The sequence below is a fragment of the Mustela erminea genome, chromosome 4 (genome assembly GCF_009829155.1).
Source record: "Mustela erminea isolate mMusErm1 chromosome 4, mMusErm1.Pri, whole genome shotgun sequence".
Taxonomy (NCBI): domain Eukaryota; kingdom Metazoa; phylum Chordata; class Mammalia; order Carnivora; family Mustelidae; genus Mustela; species Mustela erminea.
Genome location: NC_045617.1, coordinates 112,057,779 through 112,083,543, shown reverse-complemented (window position 1 = coordinate 112,083,543; position 25,765 = coordinate 112,057,779). Strand labels below are relative to the sequence as shown.

The window sequence follows — 25,765 nt, the reverse complement described above, 5'->3', positions numbered from 1 at the left end:
ATAGATTTGTTTTATCTAGGGACTGATGAAATTCTACAGGCTTGCTCAGTGCATCTGTAAGCAAATATATAAGTTTCCAAAAAACCTAAAAAAAGTATACTTTAAGGAAGAGAACAAAATATTAAGATTCATCTTTCTTCTGTGAAGGGCTCACCCTCAACAATAACTATATTTGGACAACAAAGAAGAATAAATTCTTGAAGCATCTGGTTAAAGCCAGATCACTAAATGAGAAGAATATTAAAATAACACATTCATAATTTAAGTGGATATTTGTCAAATTTCACCATTGAATAAAATTTTTAAATCTTATCTCCTAGTTCCAAGTTAATTGAGGTCAATTAAGTGAAATGTATGAACTTCTATAAGGTTTTATAATTATAAAGTAGGCAATATATTATACTGTCAACAGTGAACCTTTGCTTCTTCTCTAGAGGTTAGTTTGGCATATGCATATTCTGAAAATCTTAAAGTCAAAGGAAATATTTCAAAATCTATATTAAAAGTAAATATCAAATGTAGACATCTTTATTCTTGGGAAATAGTTCTTGCACACATTTTTTCTTCTTTAGCTCCAAACTGAATTTTTAAAAATGTATGTGTTAAAATCTCCTGTATACTTTTTAAAAAAAAATATTTTATTTATTTGAGAGACAGCGAAAGAAATCAGGAGTCGGGGGTGAGGGCAGAGGGAGAGGGAGAAGCACATTCCACTGAACAAGGGACCCAGTGTGGGGCTTGATCCCAGGACCCTGAGATCACGACCTGAGCCAAAGGCAGATGCTTAACTGACTGAGCCACCCAGGCACCCCAAACCTCCTGTATATTTGACAAATACTTAATAAATTAAAAACTTTGCAATAAGTATAATACGTATCACCAGTGATCTTTTAAAAATGTGTAGTAACAAAGTAATTCACCCAATATTATAAATAAAAACAAAGTCGTTTGAGACATAAATTTAAAAAAAAGTACTTGGATGCTCAAAGGGTGTTCCGATGAAAAGCTTCATATTTTTGTTATTTTTATAAAATCAGCAAAGCAATGAAATTTGTTGACATAGTTGACCCGTTTTACTGAAGGTGTGCAAAATTACTTGCAGTAAGTTATATGTTTGTTTATGATATTGTGAGGGATGATTAAGTTTTATAAAGTCAAAGTAAAGATAGAAAATCTTAGTAAGTTGAATAATTTCACTTATTGGTAAACATTCTTGGAACTGAATAATTTTTTGGTTTAGAAATTCTTGACCCCCAACAATGTATTTTATTGCAACTGGCGGTGACACATATGCCAATATAATAAATTTATGTTATTCATTTTGTAACAAATCAAATGAGCATCTACTTAGATATTTCTTCTTGCCTTTTTCTTTTTTACTTTCACAAGATGGGGCTCTTTAACAGGAATCTGACCTGAAGGAAGGTTATTCAGGACTTTGAGTCCTGGTCCGTAACTATTTTCAGAAATGTCAAATATTATTATTTACCAAACAAAATTAATGGCATCTAACATGCTCAGTGTGAAGGAGGTTCTCAGGTTTATAGTGACTGAATCTCAAAATGCATATGTGGGTCTAGGATATAATTGTGGAGGGAACCACCCAAGCAATTGTGGAAATAACAAACACTCCTAACAATGTACTATATTAAAATTAAGAAATTTAAAAGCTGCTTTAATTAAAATGGCTTTATTAACTAGTAGAGCTGATTTGGATTCCAAATGATCTCTTCTTTAATTTGTGAAAGAAATGTTGCCAAGAACCTTGCAAGAATATGTTTTTTGGCTGAGATGGAATTGCTGAACAGGAGCTCTTTAGGTAGCATAAATAGTAATATTATTGGGGTTATGTGGTATTGGGAACCCTCCTTAGCTGTGAGGAAGGGTTTTTTTTTTTTAAGTGTATTTTAGGATGAAGCATTAACGTACATGAATGATTGAACTTCTCTGAAGGTTTTTATGGACAGTCATGAAAGAACAAACAGTGCATGGTTTTTAACACTGTAGTCTTTCTGTAGGTCTAGAATCTAAGAAAGCATAAGGGAATATGGTAATATGCATGGGTACAAAAAACAAGACTTTTATTTACTCTTTTAAAATTTTACTCAGGCATTTATATCCCAGTGGTCTGCCTGAAGAATACTCCTTTTTAACTACTTTTCGGATGACTGGAAGCACACTTGAAAAGAACTGGAGCATTTGGCAGATTCAGGATTCCTCAGGGAAGGAGCAAGTTGGCGTGAAGATTAATGGCCAAACAAAATCTGTTGCATTTTCATACAAGGGACTGGATGGAAGTCTCCAAACTGCAACCTTTTCAAATCTGCCTTCCTTGTTTGATTCCCAGTGGCATAAGATCATGATCGGTGTAGAAAGGAGTAGTGCTACTCTTTTTGTTGATTGCAACAGGATTCAATCCTTACCTATAAAGCCAAGAGGCCAAATCAACGTTGATGGCTTCGCTGTGCTGGGAAAACTTGCAGATAATCCTCAAGTTTCTGTTCCGGTAAGTATAAAACCATACATGATGGTCTATTAAAACAAAACTGGATTGCTTAAAAACTAATACTTCAGGTATCTTTGATAATCATCTGAACATCTTAAGCAATGAATAGTTATTCATTTTCAAAATTCATTCAACCACTTACTCAAAAAGCATTCAGTGCCTGTTTTGAGCACACAGCATGTATCAGACGAAATGGGAAATCAGAGAAAGTCGAATAAATGGCTCCTGGTCTTGAGGAATTTCAAGTCTACTTGGAAAATGCTACATGCTGACCTGGACCTCCCAGAATCCTTCAGAGGCAGTGTAAAAGAACATAATACTGGTGTGGTACACACTGTGTATAAATAACTAATGAGAATATTCAAAGTAAGGCTAAGACAAATGGTGGATTCAGTAAGTCAGGAGTCTGTGCTTCTTGAAGGCAATGAACCTTGAAACAGAAGGATCTGCACAAGCTGAGGGAAAGGGCATTAAATGAAAAGGAAGTGGAGAATAAGTGGGCCCAATCCAAGGTCTGGAGACCAGTTGGTTTGGATGATATGCCTATGTGAAAATGAGTGTGTGTGTGTGTGTGTGTGTGTGTGTGTATGTAAGTGTGTATGTGTGTAAGTGTGTGTGTGTGATGAAGGGAAGAAAGGTAGCAGATTCTAACTGCAGGGCATGAGAGAGAAGGTTAGGAAACCATATGATGTCTGATTAACAAGAATGAAAGCATATAGATGGTAAAATACATAGTTGGAAGTAGGTCTTGCATGACATTATAAAAGTAAACAATTTTAGAACTCTGTTCAGGATTTTGCTGTAGAATTCCATGGATATAAAGGTTAGGAATTATGTAGTAACTGAAGAGTTGTACCAACTAATACCGTATAGTTCTACCATTTTGAATTGTTTAGCTTTCATTGAATACTTTAAAAGGGTTTTTTATAATGTTATTATAGGAATTTAAAAGCATATCTTATATGGTAAGTATTATTTGGGAGGAAATTACAGAATTTAGAGTTCAATAAACTATGGATGCCAACATATTCTCTCTCTCTCCCATATAGAACTGTTACATTCTAGTCACAAAACATATCATGGCATGTAGCAGAGGTGATACAATGATTTTGAATTGTTTCTGTATACTTCTCCAAAGGAAAAAGGTTATCAGGCACTCAGTAATGGAATTGTTCAAGTAACTTATTTTCAAGGGAAGAACTGTGATTAGTGTGAAGGGTAGTGTGAAATTTCTATATTCTGTGATGGACAGGAAGCAATTTGTAACTGCCACATTACTGCTCTGGCTTGTAGACACTTGAGAAACTATTTCTTCAACTAATGAGTTATCACACTTCAAGTGTCTGGGTTAAAAAGCCAATGGGACCACTATTATGCCATCTTGAAATTTCATGCAGTAAGATTGCTGCAATGGCATGGAATAGGTTTGCAGACAACACCAAATTTCTACAGCATCTGTGTCATTTCTGGACCATGGGTAAGGGCAGGGAGACCTTAAGGCACCTCTGTAGCATAATGAACATCAATCAATCAAGGATGTGCAGAATTGATTTGTTGATTCATTGGTCTTGAAAGACACCTCGTTTTTTTGTAGTTTCAAGTTTTTATTTCAATTCCAGTAGTTAACGTACAGTGTCGTATTAGTTTCAGGTGCAGAATTTACTGATTCATCCCCTACATGCAACAGCTGGTGTTTATCACAACCAGTGCCCTCCTTAATCCCCATCGCCCATTTAATGCATCCCTTGTGAAACACTTCAAATCACTATCATTCTGGACGTGAGGACGTTATTAAACTCTTTGATTGCCAGAGTGGTAAAGTCTCAGTATTACTCCAATATATTATAATCTAGCCGATAATGCTATAGCTGATTGTAGGTTTTCTGCCAAGTCTAGTTTCATATCAGAGTGGAGACCAGTTAGGACCAGTTATCCTCCATTTTATTCTGCCATGTGCAGGCATGCAAAAAAGACCTGGTAGCTGATATTATATTTTGCCTCTGGTCCACCAAGGAGTTTTGCAAAGTCAGTACACTATAGCCAATGTTAAAAGTAATTGAAGCAGGCATGAACAATTTTTTTCCTTTATACTGAGTTTTCACTCTCCCACAAGGAAAGACAAAAGAGATTTGAACCTAAAGCATCATTAAAGTTTCATATTTGATATATAGTGGTGGGTAGTAATAATAACTAAAACAGGTCAAGGTTATAGGCCAAAAAATTCCTATTTACGTCCAAAGACTGACAGTGACAATGTCAAACTCAAACTTGTCACCAAAATGTATTCCTCAATTTTTACCCTATATTAGACAAAGAAATAGAACATTCTTAAGGAACACCCATTTATGCTATTTAAGCATCTTAATACCCTTAACATGCCAATTTAAAGTTTCAAAAATGCTTTCATTCCCATTAACTTATTTATCCTTGCAACAATTTTTTAAGATAGCAAGCACAGATTATCTCCCTTTCTCCATTGACGATGTACCTTCAAGAAGGCTTCCTGGTTTGTAAGAAGCCATGTTATGCATACAATTTGTAATCTACCTATTTTCTGCTGTGCAAACTCACTTCCCTTTGAGAAAAGTAAAAATATGTATCACCACATATTCTTTTTGAAGCATTTCCTCCCTTACGTTTTTTTTCCCCCCTCACTTACATTTTGGAAAGCATTTGTGATTTGTGTAGACTTTTCAGAATTTACTTTGCAGGACAAACAAAATAAATGCTCTTTTTTTTTTTTTAAAGAAGGAGGATTATACACTATAAAACATGTTCTCACACCTAACCTACTTGGTTATGGATTTAGTAGACTTGCATCATGTGGCTATATACTAGGTATACAAAGTTAAATAATTCACAGATCTTGTCTTCTTCAGCTCAGTCTCTTGAGAGTCAGGGGTTGAGATAAGTAAACAATGACAACACGACATGATCAGGGTTATGGTAGTGAATGGAAGCATATGGAAGAAGGTCCCCAGCCTGATCAGGCCAGGGAGGCATGAGAGTGGAGGTCAATCATGTTTACTGTAGAAGATGATGTTTGGAGAAACCCTGGGGCTGAATGAGATTATCCAGGAGAAGACAGTGTCCAGTGTTGTAGGAAGAGAGGCTCTTGTGTGGGCATTCCCACATAGATAAATTCTTTCTTTTTAAAGTTTTGTTAGTCTTTCCACACTGCTCCTTACTTTTCTAGACTAGAATAGTCAAATACTCATACAAGTTCCCAAAGTCCAAGTTCAAGTGCCATGAGTTGACCCTAAACCCTTGTTTTTATTTTTGTTTTATGTTTTTGACTTCTCACCAGTTTGGCTGAAATCTGAAGTTGCTAGCAATTACTGAAGCTCACCAGTGACCATAAATCCCTTAGAAAACTTAAGAGAGTAATGAATAACAGTATCCATGTATTTTGGGAGGTAGAAGTATACTTATAGGGCACCCTTCTCTCCATCTGGAGACAGCAAATAGTCCATATTAATGCGTGAGAAATTTTATATTGGAGTGAACTGTGCCACTAATGTAAAAACAATAAGGAAGAGTATATTTTTCAGTTTTTCTCCATGAAATTGGATTCATTCTAATCTTTGACATTCTAGATTAATTGAATACTTTTCTCGGGATTAACACTGGCTTTTCTTTAGCAAATAAATCAAAAGCAAACATCCCTTCTAAAGGTATTAACAAATGTCAAAAGGTAGCCCTAGGAACTACATAATAAAAAATGCAATTGAAAACAACATTTGATGGAGCACTAATGCTGAAAGACTCATTTATATTGTACTTGTTTGTGATTTTCTCATATCTATCCTATCTTGTGTACCTTTCCCTTTTCTAAATTGGAGAAGGAAACCAATTTCAAGAGGTTTTTCATAAAGCTTGCAGTATAGCTCCTCACGTGATCTACAACTCAAACACCTTCTCATCATTCATGGTTATTTAGTGGGCTCAGAGCATTTTATATTTTTTCCCAATGTACTGCTGTAATACATTGTTAGTTTGATTTTAAAGCAATAAATCCCATATTTCCTATTCTCCTTTGTGCCCATATTTTAGGATGGTGCCATTTATCCCACTGCAAAGCTCAGTTTTCTGGCAGCATACCATAAAAACATGTTATTTTATGACAGGTTCTTTATTGTTTGTTGTCAGCATGATTGCCTAGGAGAGTTATTTGGTACAGCTCTATTAGAAAACAAAGTTAGCCTTTCTCCTTTTTCAGGGATGTACACTAGGGGTTTGGGCTTAAAGCAGGATACACGTTTATGTGGCCTTACAAATACATGGTTTTTCAAAACCTTTTTCTTTTTTACCTATGCTTATTCAAAATAAGCCAATGTGGAAAATAATCAGAAGATAGAGTATCTTTAAAAGTATATTTCAAGAGTGCCACTCTTTGTTGTTAAATTCAGAGAAAATGTGAGAGCAGATAGAAAGAACTGTCAAAACTAGTGATAGAGAAGTTATCTGTCCTTTTTTCTCTTCCATAGAATTAAATCACAAATCTCCACAGACAGAAAGAGTGTAAGTTTCATAAATGATAAAATGGAAAATCAACTATGAGGTTGTAGTTAATATTCTTTTTGGTATTTAAGAAATATTGTAGAAAAGTTATTTTTCAGTGGTTTAAGAAATGCATACTCTCTGCTATGCATAATAGCTAAACTATTAGGTTTGCTTATTAAGTTGTTTTTTTTTGACGAATACACCTTTTACAAACACTCTTTCACATGTAAGTATGAAATAAATACAAAAGAAATATGTTATGTATACATAACCTCAGGAAATTCTCTTTATAACACTTTGGCGTGATTTGATGGAATATTTTTGAATACTGACTGTGAAGACAATTTTTTGGAGATAAAATCTAGTCGGCTGCATTGTAAACCATATTAACAATATCAGCTGGATTTTCCACTAGGTGGCAATGAAATGACAAGCACACAGGAAAAAAAAATCTGCTAACGTAGGAGGGGCTATAATCAAAGGAAGGGATTATGGATAACTAGAATATAAACAAAATGACGGTCAAACTTACTTTTAGTGGAAAATTGAAAACACTAAAATTTTTTATTGGCCTCAGCTATGCTCATACTGTTGCAATAAAAAAAAAGCCAGTGATATTAGTTTTTCTATTTCTATTAAAGTGTATATGGGCTAAAATCATAAAGAAATCTTTGTTATGTAGACTGGATGGTTGTAAGTCAGGAGATTAATTCAATATTATCATTCCTCCTCTTTGTGTTATTCTGTGTGTTTGGTTTCTTTGGTTACGGTGTGGTATCAACGGAATCATGGACTCTTAAATCTAGAGGAAACTTTGATTGTTATCTACTCTAAACCTCTAAGTTTACATGTGAAGAAATTGAAACCCAGAGAGGGGAAGGTCAAAAGTCAATACTATCAATTGATAAATATTATCAATTCGTAGTTCACTATATTTCATTGCATTTTTATATATTCATTAATTAACATTTGATAACTATTTATTAAACATCTGTTACATTATAGGCAGAAATTAAAGCTCCAGTGGAGTTTATGTTCATTCTGGGGAGAGGAGGTAGACGCAAATGGATAGATTAGTGAACGTATATAGTATGCCTGGTGTTCATGAATACTGTGGAGAGAAATGAAGCAGGAAGCTGGATGCCTGGAGAGAGGGCTTCACTGAGAAAAGAACATTTTAATAGAAACCTGCAAGGGCTGTGGGTATTAGTATGTTGTTCTCTGAGGGAGGAGGGTTCTAGAAAGAGAGAATATGGAGTGAAAAGGGACTGATGTTGGTACTGTCTGCTATGTTTGAGGAAGGCATGGAGACCTGGAGTGAGACTGAGAGAAGTCGCCAATGGGCCTGGAGAGGTAACCAGATGAAGTGAGGGTGGGGAAGTTGTGTTAGCGCTTTGGCTTTCATGCTGTGTAAGATGGGGAACTCTTTGATGGGTTTGGACGGACAAGTAATATGTTCTCGTTTTTTGGAAAATATCTCCTTGGCTCCTGTTTTGGCAATATAATGTAGGAGGAGAGGACAGAACACTTAGGGGCACAATAAAAGGAGACCTTTAGAGACCACTGCAATAACTCAGGCAGGGGCTGGTCTTGGTTTGGAAGGGGGCAGTAGTAATGGAGATGGTACCAGGTGGTCAGATCCTGACCCATTTTGAGGATAAAGTAAACAGATCTGAAGTGTAAGAGAAAACAAAATCAAGAGTGGCACCAATATTTTTAGACGGATTAATCAGAATTATATGGTTACCATTTACTGAGACGGGAAAGATGATGGGAAGAACGGGTGTCACTGAGACTATCAAGCATTGGTTTGGAATATCCAAGTTCGGCCAGGATTTTTTTTTTTTATTCGAACAATCTTTTATTATCACAATAATAAGGTTTTGCAGCTTGAAGAAAGTTCCAGACAAGATAATATAAAAAGAAACATGAATCCGTGTTAAAATTTTGCCAAATCTGTCTCCATTTTGATGGGCTTATTCATAAGATTCTAAAAATAAGCTTATGGTTCCTTTAGAATCAAATATTACAGTAATGCAAACCTAGAATTCAGCTTTCGCTCTGTAAAAATGATGCTTACTTGGAGGACTTCTCTTAGTAAAAGAGAAGTAAGTTGCTAGAATTAAGTTGTTAAGAACTAAGTTATTTTTAGTAAAATGTTGTGAAAGTTCACTCTTTTTTTAAAAATTTTTTATAAACTTATAATGTATTATTAGCCCCAGGGGTACAGGTCTGTGAATTGCCAGATTTACACATTTCACAGCATTCACAATAGCACATACCATCCCCAATGTCCATAACCACACCACCCTCTCCCTACCCCCCCTCCCCCTGGCCCCCCTCAGTTTTTTTGTGACATTAAGAGTCTCTTATGGTTTGTCTCCCTCCCGATCCCAGCTTGTTTCATTTATTCTTTTCTTACCCCCACCCCGCGTTGCATCTCCACTTCCTCATATCAGGAAGATCATATGATAGTTGTCTTTCTCCGATTAACTTTTTTCGCTAAGCATGATACGCTCTAGTTCCATCCACGTCGTTGCAAATGGCAAAATTTCATTTCTTTTGATGGCTGCATAGTATTCCATTGTGTATATATACCACATCTTCTTTATCCATTCATCTGTTGATGGACATCTAGGTTCTTTCCATAGTTTGGCTATTGTGGACATTGCTGCTATAAACATTTGGGTGCACGTTCGGCCAGGATTTTGATCACCCTTAAGGCACCTAAGAGAAGATGTTGAGGAAGCAGTTAGTTATGTTCTTCTGTGTTCAACAGAACTCTAGGAGTTGTCAGCACATATGTGGTATTTAAAGCCATGCAGTGAGATGAATCACTGAGCGATGAATGCAGTCGATAAATTCTAGAACTGAACTGTGAATCAACCAACATTTAAAGGTTGCCGAGATGAGGGAGATTTGGCCGAAGAGACCAGAAAGCGTAGCCTGTGATATCAGAGAGAATCAGGAGATTTTGGTGCCCTGAAAGTCAAGGGAAATAGAATTTTAAGGAGGATAGAATGGTCAACTCACTCAAATGTTGTGGACAGTTCAGATTAGATGAGGGCTGAGATTTGATACTGGATTCAGAAACCCAAGAGAGGGGTTTTGAGAAAAGACCTATTGGAGTATTGGGAGTGAAATTCAGTTGGAAAGGTTTTGGGATGGCATCTGAAGGGGGATGTGGCATGAGAGGATGATTTTTTTTTTTTTTTAAATGTTCACATAGCTGAGGATGCTTCACCATGGCTCAAGGTGTAACATTCCTTTATGCACTACTAAAGTAGCCTCTTTCTGACTCGAAGGATCAGGCATTTATTGCCACATGAATCCCCTGGAAGTGCCCTATTAAATTAGGCCACCTTTGCCCATCCACATCCCTGGTGCAGAAACATCTTTGATGATGGTCCACTAACTAGCTATCCAGTGCTACTCAAATTCCTTAGCTTAGAATTCAAAAGACAGAAACATCTAATGTCTGCTGTTTGCCACAGAGAATCGAATCCCTTCTGTACACAAAACCTCCTCCTCTTGTGCTGTGTTCCTGTTACCTCTTCTCTTCAGAACTCTACCTTTACCTTCCATGTCTCTGCTTACGGGCATCTCAACTGCTCTGTAGGGCGTCTCTCACATGCTACAGGTTAGAAGATCCTCTTGCTGATGACCTTAGCCACGTCGTACATCAACTTCAGTACTATACACCGTCAAAAGCAGTTTTTGGCCTGGATGATGCCCTACGTACTAAACATTTTTGTGTCTTCCATAGTTTCTAGCTCAAAGTGCATGAGTGTGTTATGTAAAGATACACTGGATAAAAAGATGAACAAAGTACTACAGGCCAGGTCTGCTAACTCTAAGTCCGCTGCTCTTTCCTCTCACTGTTCTGCCTCTGCCCTTGGACTGGTTCAGAAGACTGCCACCTGCTCATAGTTAATGACAATTCTTAGCACTATGTCTGGAACGGCAGAGCCCAGTCTACAGAGAGTCGGGGAAATTTCTGATTTCAGGGCAGCTCAGGGCCTCCTGCTTGGCAACTAGGAAGCCTCACTTGGAGGAGGTCCCTCATGATGCTAGAAACCGACACTTTGGCATAAACTGAAAAGAAAAACGAGATCTCAGAGTTCAAGTATTTCTTTAAATCTTTGTTGCTACTGAGTAGACAAAAACTTAATGAAACATTGCTCCTGTTTAAAAAAACTTATCTTTGAAGAGCTAGTTGTTAGGTATTTTATACTTGTAAAATTTAAACATAATTCAGTATGCAAAAAAATCAAGTCTTGTGCTATTCTCATTAATACTGAACCAAGTTCTACAGGTTGCCATTAGAATTCTCTCAGGAGGAAAAGACAGTTGTCTGCCATTAGTTTTGCTTAATTTTTATGAAAAGCTTAAATACCTTATTAATTTTTCTCAACAACCTAGAAAAATAAGTAGAAATCACTAGTGCTATTAGAAGAGTAGAGAGTTGGTGCCAAAATTCCTTGTTCCAATGTGTTGTCTGCTGGACACTACTCTGGCTTAGGGGATAGAATTATACCTTAATGAATGTTCTATAGGAAAGAACTGGATAATGCCAAATCTGGATGACATCAGGCATCTTACAGTCACACAAGTCAGTTCTTCCTGAGACAATGGTGATGTATTTTATGTTGAGAAGAATGAATTGTGCTAGGGCATTCTGTTTAACTGATTAAAAAAAAAAACTTTCTTATTTCTCTATTTGTATTTTTCTCAAGTCTTACAAACTATAAACTCATTAGGGGGAGGAGACTATCTTTGGTTTCCCTAGAATATTTCCCTAGCGCATGGCTTATATCAGGACTTCAAAAATGTTAACTGAAGGACTAAATTAAAATATTCGTCACATATATTTTGTCAGTGGGTATTCAAAGAGAACAGTGATTCCAGGTACGAAGATGAGAGACGTGTGGAAATCAGCATTTTAGATGTGTAATGAAAGTGACTTTCAGTAAGGAACTCTGCCAATCCTCCTTCAAAATAATTAACATGCAAATTGGAATTCATATTGCATGCCAAAAAAATGTTGTTGTATAGATGATTATTAGTGCGTAGGTGGTGTTTATGTGGATGCACAGATGTGTGCAGAAACCTTTGATCTATGTGGCACTCTGAACAACCCAGTCTGTATTCACAGATGAATTACATTTCACTCCCCCATTATCCTGTGCCACAATTGCATCTTGCATATTTAAGCAGGTGTACCCATTTATCCAGAGAGAATTACATTTTTCTGAAAACAGCTTAATGAATTACTTTGCATTTACAATAAGTAACTTTAATGAAATATCTAAACAAAGGATATAGGTTTTCTGGTTAGCCATACAATTAAAGTTTCTCAAGATGATTAGGCTATGAATTTTTTTGAGAATCAAAATATCAAACATATGCAATGCATGCCTAGTGTGAATTTCCAATTCACAAAGGACTTAGTGAATAAAATATATGAATGGTCTTTCTTATTTTGAGAGTTGGGGGGGAGATACTTTCTCTTATTCCAGTAATATTTTTATCTAATCATTGAAGAACAAGAATTATAGCCCTCTTTCTTATTTGATACGTTATTATACATATACACAGGTATATGTATCTGCCTATAGAATTAGTTGTCAGTTTTTGAAGAAGCATTAGAAATTTGCTTTTGGATGTATATGCATAATACTCATGCAAGCAGGGAGAGGTCTAGCTTCTTAGGGAAGTTCCTTAGTCTTGTTTTGAAGTTTTCTAGCAGATGTTGGACGTAAGCTTACAAAGTTTTAATTTCTAGATCATTCTTTTCTATTCATCTTTAATACAAATGTTCAATCACCAAATTCCTTGGTTACTGGCTTAGAAAATGATGGCTCTTTCTGGAGATGGATTATTCTTCGGGGAGGCTAAGTAGAGGAGTTAGAGAAAGCCCTTCTTTTACGATTAGGCCCATTTGGAATACCAGCTCTGTCTTTTACTAGCTGTGTGATTTGTGGCAAGTGATTTCACCGCTTTGCCCCACTTTACTCATGTGTGGACAGCTTCAAAGTGTTGTCTGAGGCACAGCTAGGTATTTAGTAGTCATGAAGGAGAAGGCTGTCCCATTCTTTTATCTTCTTATTAAAATTTCCACTTCAGTTAAGAACAAAACTGAAGTAAAATCCTTCCCAAGCAAATGAGACTACTCTAATAAAGATAAAGTATTTGACAAAGTGATGTGCTTAACTCTAAGATAATTGTGTGGCTTGAAAAGCAGTTCTTTTGTAGGATGTCAGTATACTATTGTTAAATAATTCATACCACGAATACACAATTTTCATACAATTTATAGAGAACTGTCCATCTTAAAATATATCTTGGTTTAGCTGTTCACTTTCTTTTCATCCCACTTACCTCATTTTTCCAGATATCCATGTTTTCTGGAAAAGAGCCATGGTAGGGTTGAGAGCAACCAGGACAGTTAGAATCATCTAAGAAGAGATACAAATGCAGGAATCTGACAGCCGAGTGTCTCATTTTCACCCCTTTATAAAATGAAAAACTTCCCTTGTTTGACTTCCCTTCATTACGGGCAGAAGGGAAGGAGTTCTTCCTTCATCCTCTCCAAATCTGATCTTTCCTTCAGTAAGCTCAATTCTGGATGTTTCCATAAAAATGGAAAAAAATGTATCTAACTTAATGCTAGATCCAGCAGATCTAGAGATCTTTTGGCAGGTGGGATGAAGTGTAAATCACTAGTAGATGAAAGAAAACACATAATGGTTTAGATTTGGGACCTTGATACTTAATTAGACATTTGTGTAATGCCACAAGAATCAACTGACCAAGAAATACAGATCTGATTTGAGATGACTAGCAAGGAATTTTCTCAATTTAAGAATATGGGCCAGAATGGAGGTGCTGGGTAGTGTTTATCTTTTTTTTTTTTTTTTTTTTAACCTTGTCACCTGAAGTCTTCAGCTTCAGACCTGGTCACTCTTGCATTGTAATGTTTCTCTCCTGTTCCCTTCTTTCTCTCTTAACCCTGTTAAAATGTAAGAACTTGTCAGGGCACATTTGGATTTCAAGTGTCTGAAAACCTTATATTTCTTCAACCAATGAATGAGATAATACCAAATTCAAATGTTTTCTATTCTCTTGTTTTTTCCCCTGAGTTCTAGATTTCCCTCTCATTCCCTCCATTTCTAGTCCTTTCTGTTTCCATTTTAAGCTGTGAATACTCCATGGAGAATGTCTTCTCTAGCATGCAAATTTCTTGTAGGGCTGGATTTTCTTTCCTCTCCTTTCCTCCTAGGTGCCACCTCTTTGGCTGTCTCTGTCTCTAATCTTTTCTCATGTAAACTCTTAGTGCATATGTTCTCTGTGAAGTTCAGTAGGCCTGGGTTCCAATCTAGACCCTCACACTGGCTTGTGACTTGGCCAGTTCCTTGTCCTCACAGGGCTTCATTTTGATAGAATCTGCATCTTGAGGATGTGGAAGGACAGAAATGGAAAGTCGGTGCCAGGGGTCTGTTCCTGCCAAGGGCTGCGCTGGAGCACTACAGAGCTAGACTTCTACATTCAATCATCACAGAAACCTGGGAAGGGCTTCCAGCCCACTTCCATTGTTAAATCTGTATTCAAGGAACAAGAGTACGGATCCTTCGAAGTCAACCAATTCAAACTGATCTCCGGTCACTTAACAACTGGACCACACTTACAAATTTATCTCTCGCTTAAATGACGTGCTTCTGTCCTCCAAAAGAATCTGAATGGACTGTCTGCTGTCTTTCCCCAGTTTGAACTTCAGTGGATGCTGATCCATTGTGACCCACTACGTCCCAGGAGAGAAACTTGCCATGAGCTGCCAGTCCGAATAACTGTGAGTCCGTTGACCACCTGCAAAGGACACTTCCACCTAGCCTACCTCCCACCAGCTCCATAAACTCCCCACCTCCTCACTCTTCTAGAGTTCAGGCTTTACTGTAGGAACCAGATAGATATGAAGGAAGCACAGGTGCCACCTGTGCTTGCCACTTCCACAGCCTGGCAAGTAGAAATCACCTCTGGGTGTCTGGTCCCACCTTGGGTGGCTCCTCACTGCTCGTCCCCCAAACATCTCCCCGAGAACCCTGGCTGTCCATTTGCCACCCACAGTGGACAGCGAGAGACTACACTTGGGTGGAGAGGCAGAGGTGCGCTTTCGGGTCTTGCCTGTGTGTCGGCGGAGAAAGGGTTAAGGGGGACTGTTGTCATTCTATCCGTCCTCCAGCCCGCTAGCTCTCCTCCAATCCCCAGGACCCTCTCCAGGGCCATTCATAAACAGGAGGAACGTACGCCTCCTGGCTGGGCACCTTTGCAAAGACTGACTACTCCCGGGGGCACTTTTTGCGGGGGAGAAGAGCCACTTTATGTGTGTGACGGGTCCGGAAGCCTAGCGGGGCGGCAGGAGGCAGAGTCCGTCCAGGGGATTAGCGGAGGGTGGCGGGCATGGCCTGGACGGCGCGGGATCGAGGGGCCCTAGGGCTGCGACTGCTGCTGTCTGGGCTCTGCTTGTGCATGGCTCAAGTAAGTTGTGCGCGAGTGAGGGGGGTGGGGACAGCCTTCTCACTTTCTCCCTGTCCTTTCTTCTCCAGCCCAGCGAGACCACCGACCAGGTAAGCGGAGGGCAAGAAGTGCTTGCATTTTTCCAAAGCACCTAGGGAAAAGTGGAGGAACAGCCATCGCGGGAGCTGTGGGGGAAGGCGCAGAGCCTTCCCGGGGCTCTGCAGCGGTGTCCTCCCTCCAGCCCTGAGCACCTGCAGCGAGTACTGTTGGAGTCGGGGACCCTAGATGACCCTTAGTTCGGGAAAGGCATCTCCTTCCCCACCTGGGCCTCCAAACTGCAGACTGAGGTTGTGAAGGCCACTAGTGACTGGGGACCGGCCACTAAATTTGGGCGGTTTACCGCGTTGCTTAACTCCCCCACCCAGCCACTCCTGGTTGCATTCAAGAGCAGGCCTTTCTGGAGGAGGCGGGAATTCAGACTAGCGGCGCTGAAGCTGCCTGTCAGCTCCACCAGCCCACCGTGGCAGCATTAAACCGCCAGCCCCCGCTAGCTGTGCCCGCCGCTCTGGGATTGGAAGCCGGCGGCCTTGGTTGGCATCAGTCAAAATTTCAGCAATTTCCCGAAGGCTCCAGCGTCTCTTCCCTCCCGCGCGGGAGAGGACCAGGCGGGGGCGGGTGAGCCCAGTGGCGGTTTGAGGTTTCACTTACAAAGACCCCATTGTAACCTGTCTGGTCATTGGAGTTTACAAAAACAAAGTTTCCTTGATGAAAGAAGCTCCCCCCACTTTTTTTTCTTTTTTTAAATTAGAAGAGAGAGAGAGAAAAATAAAATCTCACATTCCCTAAGCCACATGGTCACACTATTTTCAGTCGCCAGTATTCCCTCTAGCACCATCAAAGCTTAGCTGTTTGCAAGCGATAAAAGCGGTAATACCCTAGGGTCAGTCTGAAATTTGGTGTAGTTTTAGAAGGAGGCGCAAAGACCTTATGCAAGAGAGTGTCAATGCAGGTAAATCGAAATGAGGCCAGGCCCTCCCTGGGTTTCAAAACTCTTTTGCCCCAATCCTCCCCAGTTTTCCTCCAGTATTTCTCCCTGATTTCTCCTGGATGTAGAAAGTTTTACAAAACGATCCTGAAATCCATCTGGGTTGGAGCACCTCGGTTCTGAGCTGTTCCATTTTAGCCAAAACACCCTCTGTTGCTGATCAAACCGTGAGATGAATGGCCACCATTTTCATTACTAAGTTCCTTTAAAAAAAAAAAAAAAAAAAAAAAGAGGCGTCAAACCCTCCCTTCTTCAAGACCCACCTTTTGGTTTAATGGTCCCTCTAGGGGTGAGTCCCTGTGACCCCAGCGCCCATCTTAGGGCCTAGATTATGCTCTAACCACACTAGTGAGCCTTATTCAGAATGTGGCGGAATCAAAGAAACCTGGGGTGGTTTGGGAGTTTCATACTCTTTCCGGATTTCAAGACTCTGTCCTCCAAAGGGAAGTGTCCTTACCGGGTGGAGGTGGGGGCCTTAGGACATGACGTTTCTCCTTGCTGCCCAATGTGCTCCATTAACCCGTGTGTGCTGTTTTTGTCAGAGAGGTCCCCCGGGCCAGCAGGGTCCCCCCGGGCCCCCGGGTCCCCCTGGAGTTCCAGGCATCGATGGCATCGACGTAAGTCTCTATCTGCAGTCCTCTGTTCCTCTAGTCCCGCCTTTTCCTACCCTTTCTCCATCGGAATGGGGTTTTTGATGGGGCCAGACACCCGCCGTCCAGAGGCAGGCTAGGGCATGGGTGAGAGCTGGGTTGGATACTCTCTAGAAGCTTGGGCACTCCCGGAGGGATGAAGTAGACACGTCCAGTTGTCTCCACTGGTCAAGAATCTCCACCATTTAGCTTTACCCCGTCCCTGTCCCCGAGGTGCGTGGTGAACACGCGTGGGAGTCTCCCAGCTGGGTCCTCAGCGCCTCCCACTCACGGATTACTCTTGCCTTTTCTGCTACCCTGCAGGGTGACCGAGGTCCAAAGGGTCCCCCGGGCCCCCCGGTAAGTTGATCAGCGCATTCGCTCTTCGTTTCTTTCCTCTGGACGTAGTTTGCAGCCATGTGAGTCCCAAGAGTCTCAACTTTGGATCTTTCTCCCTCCCGGCCTCACCCCCTCCCTGCTCAGGGTCCCCCTGGAGAACCCGGCAAGCCAGGAGCTCCCGGCAGGCCAGGCACACCCGGTGCAGACGTGAGTAGGCGCAGGCTCGCGCTCCGAGGAAGCGGGCGCGGGGATGGGTGTGGGGGCAGGAGAGACCTGGCCATATGCTGAAGGCCTGCAGGCTGCGGGAATCCACGTTGAAACAGGGCTGTGGCCCTGAACTGGGCCTTGTACTCCCCGCGTGCCGTGGAGGCGGCAGTTTCTGCAAAGGGTCTTGTGAGGGTGGACATAGCTCGCGCCCCCCTGGGGAGAGCACCCAGCGCTGGCCTTCCCTGCTCTCAGAAAACCCTCCTGGGTACCCGGAGCCTGCCCCTAACCCTCCATTCCTTGCTCACTGCCTGAGCTCTCAGCCCCACTTCCTGGCACAGGGGATGCTGAAGGAAGAGGAATCTTGCAGGGCTCCACTGGGATTCTCCTGGGGCGCCGCTGGGGCTTCTGTGTGGTGCTTTTGCAGCATACTCAACATACTACAAACTCTTTACCTTTCACCGCCAGATTATAAAGACAATGACTGGGTTTGCTTTATAAAATAATTCCCCCATTTAAACAGAAATTTTGGATAAACAAATGAAAGTGCTTAAAAATCTTTAGAAGTACAAGGAGTTTTTGTCGTGGTCTATAGTTGCAGAATCGTAGGAAGACCTCTGTGTATGTGCCAGTCTTTTAAGCATTTCCTACAACAGAAAGTTAACTATACTAAGCAAAAAGTTAACTATACTAATGTACATTTGTGTAGAACTTTTTTCCTCAAGTGCAGTCACAAACATTATTTCCTTTAACCTTACAATAACTTGGAAGGCAAGTTTGGTTAATATTATTCTCCACAGATAAGAACACTGAATAATTTTGAGGACAAGTAGTTTCCTCAGGGACCCAGAGTTATTTAGTGGCTAAGATAGTGAAAGAAACTAGATTTCTTCGGGGCGCCTGGGTGGCTCAGTGGGTTAAAGCCTCTGCCTTTGGTTCAGGTCATGATCTGGGATCCAGCCCCGCATCAGCCTCTCTGCTCTGCGGAGAGCCTGCTTCCTCCTCTTTCTCTGTCTGCCTCTCTGCCTACTTGTGATCTCTGTCTGTCAAGTAAATAAGTGAAATCTTAAAAAAAAAAAAAAAAGAAAAAAGAAACCTAGATTTCTTCATTTTTACACTCACTGTCTTTCCAGATAGTTTTGTCTCATGCGGATACAAACGAGTATCTTAAATACGTGAATAATCAGAGGAAATAAGAGAGGAAAATAGTGATAGCTCATTTTTAGTATCTGAATTCCTGGCCAAGAAAAATGATATGGGTAATTCAATGGATCATAAAAATAATATATAATTGATATTATGTAATTATTGGTAAATATTGGTACGGTTCCACCAGATTCTGACATGGAGCCCCAGGGGGCTTACAAAATTCTGACTTACTGTACTCTTTGGCTCATTTGACATTTTAAACACATCTTTTACCTTAAATTGAGACTAGACATTGAGAATAGTGAAAAATGAGTAACTGCATCAGAGTTGCTTTGTTTTTCCCTGACCATAGAGGGGCTAGGTAAGCAGGAGCGCGCCAATGATCTGTTCTTGTTAGGGAAGCCGGCCTGTAATGGTGGGACCTTAAACCTCCAACCTCTTTGTCTTCTGCTCTTTGGTTTATTGCAAAGCTATACTTTTTGGTAATGTTAACAAATGGTTAATCAGATGATGTTTGGAAGACTATAGAAGGAACATGATTTAAAGGGTAATTATCTTAAGTGAAGTAGATTTTTTGACAGAAAATGTAAAAGATTCATGGCAGCTATGCTTGTAGAATTATGCCTTGAGTCTCACGAGCTGAGTAGTTGGAATGTTGGAAGGAAATTACTATTGAGGTCTGGTGTTCTCTGCCAAGCAGCAGCATGAAAGTGCATAGCATAGCTTCAAAATCATCCCATACAGAACTTTATCTTCACAAACATTCATATGAAAGCAATTCTTTCTGCCACTGGTAATATTTTTCTCTGTCAAGTTTTTGACAGATAAGAATTATTGTGAAATGGAATTTATGTGTGTGTAAATGCAAATGGGGGATATTTCATCCATATATGTGTGTGTGTATATATATATATATATATATGTAAAATTAGAGAAGTCAGAGTTTGGTTATAACTTTGCACCCAAAGGACAACTGTGTTATTATCAATAATCAATAGAGATATTCTTATCAGCACTATTTGCTATGACATGCTCAGTGAGCTCTGAAAACAGTATTTTATTCGTTCTTTATAGCATCCATCTAAGATAGGCAGAAGAATAATTAGAATTAAATATAAGCATTACAGTTAAACCATACCATTTGTTAGAGGAAAAAGGTTAGAACATCCTCAGGATGTATACAACTACTATCCCTGGCAGATGTTTATATGATTAGTAGTTATTAAGAAGTCATTCTGATAGGTCAGTGTAAGTAGAAATAGACATCAAAGAAATGTGAGGGGGCCATGTAATACAGTACTTATGGTTAATATCTAGATTTTTGTTTGTTCATTCGTTTTGTTTGCAGAACCCCTTGTGAATGAGGTTTTAAGCTCCCAGAGGGCAGGAAAGATGTCTTGTACTTCAGGCGAACTCTTTACAACCTCTATAACAATGCTGTCCATATAATAATGATGATAATAAGAATAGCTAATATTTATTCAGGGCCCACTCTGCCAGGCACTGTTGTAAGCATTTTATGTGTAATATCTCATTTAATTTTCAAAATTACCATATCAGGTAGATATTAATATTATGTCTATTTTACAGATGAGGAAACTGAGGCACTATGCAGTTAAGCAGCTTGTCATGGTTGCACAACTAATAAGTGGCAACGTTGGGATTTGAAACCCGAATAAAGATGATGTAGAGAGATAAGCGAAATATCCTTCTGCTTAATAGACTAACCTAAATTAAATATTCAGTACTTCTGTACTGAGTATATGTTAGACACCAGGGACAGTGTGCCAGGAATATAATGGTCATGCAGTCCTTGTCCTGATGGAGCTTATGGTTTTTTACATAACTATTTCATAACAGAGTTCACTATAACATCTGACACCAAAATGTATTACCAATTTAGTTCAAAGAACTTCCTAGTGACAGACATAATTGGTCATGTGTTATACAAGGTACTTTAAATGAGAAGTGACCTGGAAGCAGCTTCCGTGTCGTTCAACCACTTACCTGGTTCTGCTTTACTATTATGCAGCTGAAACTCTACCCTATATTGTAGTTCTTGCAAGCCAGTCTCGTCAGTTTTTCCAGTCACCAACCGAAGACTGTGCGTTGGTTGCATGTGTGGAAATTGACCAAGGTTGATTTTGGAGGGTCTCTACATGAAGTGGGTGTTAGGGGTTCCTTGAGTCAGATGTGTTCTCAGGTTTGTACAATCTGTGGGCCATCCATGCCTGCAGAGAATGCTCCGGATGTGTGGTTTGTGTACCAAAATCAAAAACGAACATTGCATTACTACAGGTGTTCAGCACCTAAGATGCTGGGGCTTGTATGTAGATTGCGTTTAATATTTTTCTTTGGTAAATTTCCAGTAATTAACATTTTCAACTTATTTTTTTTCTATCTCCTTTGATTCACCCTTTGGAGTTATAAGGGAAATAGATTGAGGTAGAGAAATGTAAAAATGGTGGCCCGTGAACTGGTTTTCTATATAAATTACATGGGAACATTTTAGTGATATGTAGACTATGACAGATTAAACGTGGATTTTGGTGATCCATTTTTAAGTAGGGCTTTCATATTTGCAAGGAATCCCTTTCTCGATTAATACCATTTGAGTCTTTTTCAACATCTTGATAATAAATAGTTTGTAAGATGTATGATGTATGCATGCACATATGTATATGTATATATACAAGTACACATATTTGTATTTGGCAAGGTGTAATTTCAAGAGTGCATTACAAATGATATCTAAAAGTGTCAAAGAGTAGAGAAAAAATTAAAAAATAAAAATACATCTTCATCAAATGTGGAAATTAAGGTGTACAATATAGTGTTATTAATGCTTTAAAATCTATTTTATATTGAGGATGATGGTAAAAAAAGTACTGATAGGGAAACTGAGAATATTTGGAGGATATGCTTTAAATAACATATTTAATATTAAATATGATAGTTATAAAATGTGATTGATAATAATTGGCTCAAATTCTGCATACTAATTGACACACATGAAAATATATACTTAATTGTGGTTATTTTTACTAAGGCAAATAGAGTAGAAACATGGATGCTCTCAAACATTTAATTAATTAATTTTAAAGGTTTTATTTATTTATTTGACAAAGAGAGAGATCACAAGTAGACAGAGCAGCAGGCAGAGAGAGAGAGGAAGCAGGCTTGATCCCAGGACCCTGAGACCATGACCTGAGCTGAAGGCAGAAGCTTAACCCTCTGAGCCACCCTGGTGCTCCAAACATTTTATTTTAAAAGTTAATCGATAAGCAGTCATTATTGCTAGAAGATGGCTGGGGGCTTTAGATGGCTATAGGGCAATAATGAGATTGAGTATTTTTAATTTCTATTGAATAAACATTTTATTAACTCTCAAAACACTGTTAGAGAGATACAGAGACATATAGTATTTTTACTATATGTCTGAAGTAAGGGAGGTGCCTAAACATGGGTAATTGACAAAGTCAAGATCTATTGTCCCATTAGATGTAGCTATTAGAAAGCTACAATTGTTGTCAGCATTTTTCCAAAGCAAAGACAAAAATTACTAAAATTATTGGACCCTGTTAGCAGGAAGTTAGGAATATTATACAATTTATCAACAGAAAGTAACAGGCAGATTTCATGTTAAACATTAGCTTTGAATAAGAATATAGGAAAGTATTTTTTTGTAAATATTTACATCATACAAAGATAACCATTCTGTACAATAAATAAAATGCAATTATTTGCCTAAGGATGCTATAATAGTTCTAACATCATCTTCCTTTATTAGGGATTAACAGGACCTGATGGATCCCCTGGTTCTGTTGGACCAAGAGGACAAAAAGTAAGCTAGCCACCTGGTATTAATTACTGGTATTAGATGCTGAAGTATAATTTTATTATAGTGTTTGCAAATCAACTGAAAAATCAGTTATGAAACAGAGGAAATGTACTTCAACTAAAATCGTGTTTTAGTTGAATTAAATTAAAAACATCAAGATGGAGTGTTTTAATGATTTCAAAATTTATGCAATTTACATATTTACATATTCATGATACAAAAAGCTAAGTACAATGAAGCTCTTTTTATTTTTAGGGAGAACCTGGTGTTCCTGGATCTCGTGGATTTCCAGTAAGTAACTGTAAAGTGACAGAATTGAAAATCTGTCTTTTCCTGTCATTGTGAAATGTTTAAATGCAGCTTTTGGCATAATATGCATCACAAAGGAGTTCACGACTTATCTGCTATGGTAAGCATTCTGAGTATGAGTAGAGAACCTTTAGAGAAATTTAAATGCACAGTATAAAATACATATGTCTGCTTACAGATGGTGTCTCCCAATAGGTAACTCCGCCTTCAATCCCCTTGATGGAAAACATTTCTTGCATAATAACAGCAAATCCAAATCGTCGATTTTTAAACCATAATATCAAACCACTTTCTTCACAACTGGTTTTATCTCAGATGGAATGTAACCATCAGATATAATTACCAGCCTGATTCCCTGGTTAGTCCTTTCCTGCATTGCCCACTCTGGCTGATTTTTGTAATTTCTATTTATAAGAGGGCTAGGTTCTCAGGCTATTTTTCCTTTCTATTTTGCTCTTTATTTCTCTTTTGTTCTTGTCATTAATCTGTATTTTTTGTCTTTGTTTTCTGTTTGCACTGTTTTCATGGCCATATTTCACTGTCTGTCAACTTTTCCATTATGAGGCTATTTTCAGAAGTGAAATAGCTTGCAGGCCTTTCCTTCATATTTTTCCATTCAGAGCTCAACATCTTATAGAGATGTCTTTTTAAAAAAAACTGAGTGAAATTTAAAATTTGTCAAACATTTAGAGCTATGATAGTGAAATAACTTATTGATTACTTTGGTATTTTTAAGCATAACTCTTATTTCCTGAATTGATTTACATATTAAACTGATCAAATAGGAATAATTTTTCAAATGCCTTGAAATACTTTGAAAAAGCCCCACCTATTATTAAAACATACTGCTCATCTGAAATTCGTGCTTGTTTTGGCTGCCTGAATAATGGAAATCGTAACATCATTATCACAGGGTGCACACTGATTCCACTAAGTGATTCATATATGGATATTTTAGAAAAGGAAGACAGGAATGAAAAGCTGACATGAACACGGTATCAGAGATAGCAGTGAATAAAAGTTATTTAAGTCAATGTAGGAGAGAAAGGAGTAATGAGGATTCCCAATGAGGGGATATTGAACCTGGAAAGCAAAGATAGAGAAAAAGGGATTTTAGGCAGCTGGTGTTCAGTTATAGGAAGTTCAACAAGCATGTAGTTAGGGTTTAGCATATACTGGTTCCTATGATAGGAATTGAGGCTAGAAGGATAAATAAGATATGATTTCAATCCTTGATTATATGCAGTTTGGTGTTGCTATAGAGATAAATTATAAAGGAGAGGGAGACAAAATAATTAGCTTTAAGATCAAATTCAGGATATTAGATTAGGATCCCGTAGTAAGAAATTTCTGGAGTGACACCATTTTATTTTCATCTGTTGGATTTGGTGTCTGGAAACAGTCCTACTTGTCAAAAGAGGGTGGTTTCTGGTCTTTACTCCCTGCCTTTCCGTGCTGAATGTTTGGGGGGATTTCCAAACAACACATTATACATTATAAAGCAGTACACTGTATTGCTTTTAATGCAGATTTCTTATTAAACACAGCCAAAAAAAAAAAAAAATCTTTAAACTGTCAGGATGTGATGTGCTTCTTTGTGAGTGATGCTAAGTTCTGAAGACAAGCACGAATGAATTCTTTACTTTGATTTTCTTAAAAACAAGTTTGGAAAAAGTATTATCAGTTAGCTTAGATGTCCAAGCTATATTTGAGGTGCTGAAGCAAGCTTCTTCCTTTAGAAGGAGAGCCGTGTTTACTTTTCTTTATTCATAGTCCTTTCTTTAGAATGAACATCATATATTTATTTAGTGACAAAATTTATACTTTCTTTTTGAACTGAGTTATATCTATCTGCATTTATACTAAGTTTAAATCACTTACCATAATAATTTCTATTTTAACCTTTTAGGGCCGTGGTATTCCTGGGCCCCCTGTAAGTATCATCTCTTGGTTTATTTCTTCCTAATCTATAACAATGGCCAGTTTCTCAGCTTCCAAGCTTAACTCTTCAACGGACACTACCCAGTGGTATTTATAGTGTCCTACATACATGACTTTAGGTGGCTACTATGACACACCTCTGTTCTGCTAAATAAAAAATTTTATTCATTTTAGAAATTTCTGTTCCATTTTATGTAATGAAAATTTGGTCAGATGAATTATTGTGTCACTGGAAACCAAAGCTAGGACAGATAGATACTCCTAAATCAATCAGTTACTTATCAAATTTGATATCATTTATGATAGATTGTAAAAATATCCATAAGTCACCATGTTCTTTCTTTCTTTATTTAGAATTATACTTTTTTAAACATTGAAGTGTAATTAGCATACAGTGTTATATTAATTTCAGGTGTCCAATATACAATTCTATACATCACCCACACCCACCACAATAAGTGTGGTCATCATTTGTCACCAGTATTATTACCATCTTATTGACTATGTTCTCTATGCTATACTTTTTGTCTCTGTGACTTACTTTTTTATCATGGAATTCTGTACCTTATACCCTCACCCATCTCCCCTCTGACAACCACCAGTTTGTTCTCTGTATTTAAGAGTTTGGTTTTTTGTTGTTTGTTTGCTTCTTTGTTTGCTTTGTTTTTTAGATTCCACAAACAAGTGAAATCATATGGTATCTGTTTTTCTCTGTCTGACTTATTTCACTTAGCATAATACCCTCTAGGTCCATCTGTTTTGTTGCAAATGGCAAGATCCTATTC

General features: G+C 38.5%; 1 protein-coding gene across 1 annotated transcript in view; it reads left to right on the top strand.

Moving 5' to 3' along the window:
* COL9A1 (collagen type IX alpha 1 chain) overlaps positions 1–25,765 on the top strand; it is an 83,055-nt gene that overhangs the window by 5,890 nt on the left and 51,400 nt on the right. The window contains 9 exon segments of the mRNA XM_032340388.1: positions 2,110–2,506; positions 14,775–14,858; positions 15,613–15,633; positions 17,111–17,185; positions 17,522–17,557; positions 17,681–17,743; positions 22,680–22,733; positions 22,986–23,021; positions 24,949–24,972. Coding sequence (XP_032196279.1) covers positions 2,110–2,506; positions 14,775–14,858; positions 15,613–15,633; positions 17,111–17,185; positions 17,522–17,557; positions 17,681–17,743; positions 22,680–22,733; positions 22,986–23,021; positions 24,949–24,972 — 790 coding nt within the window.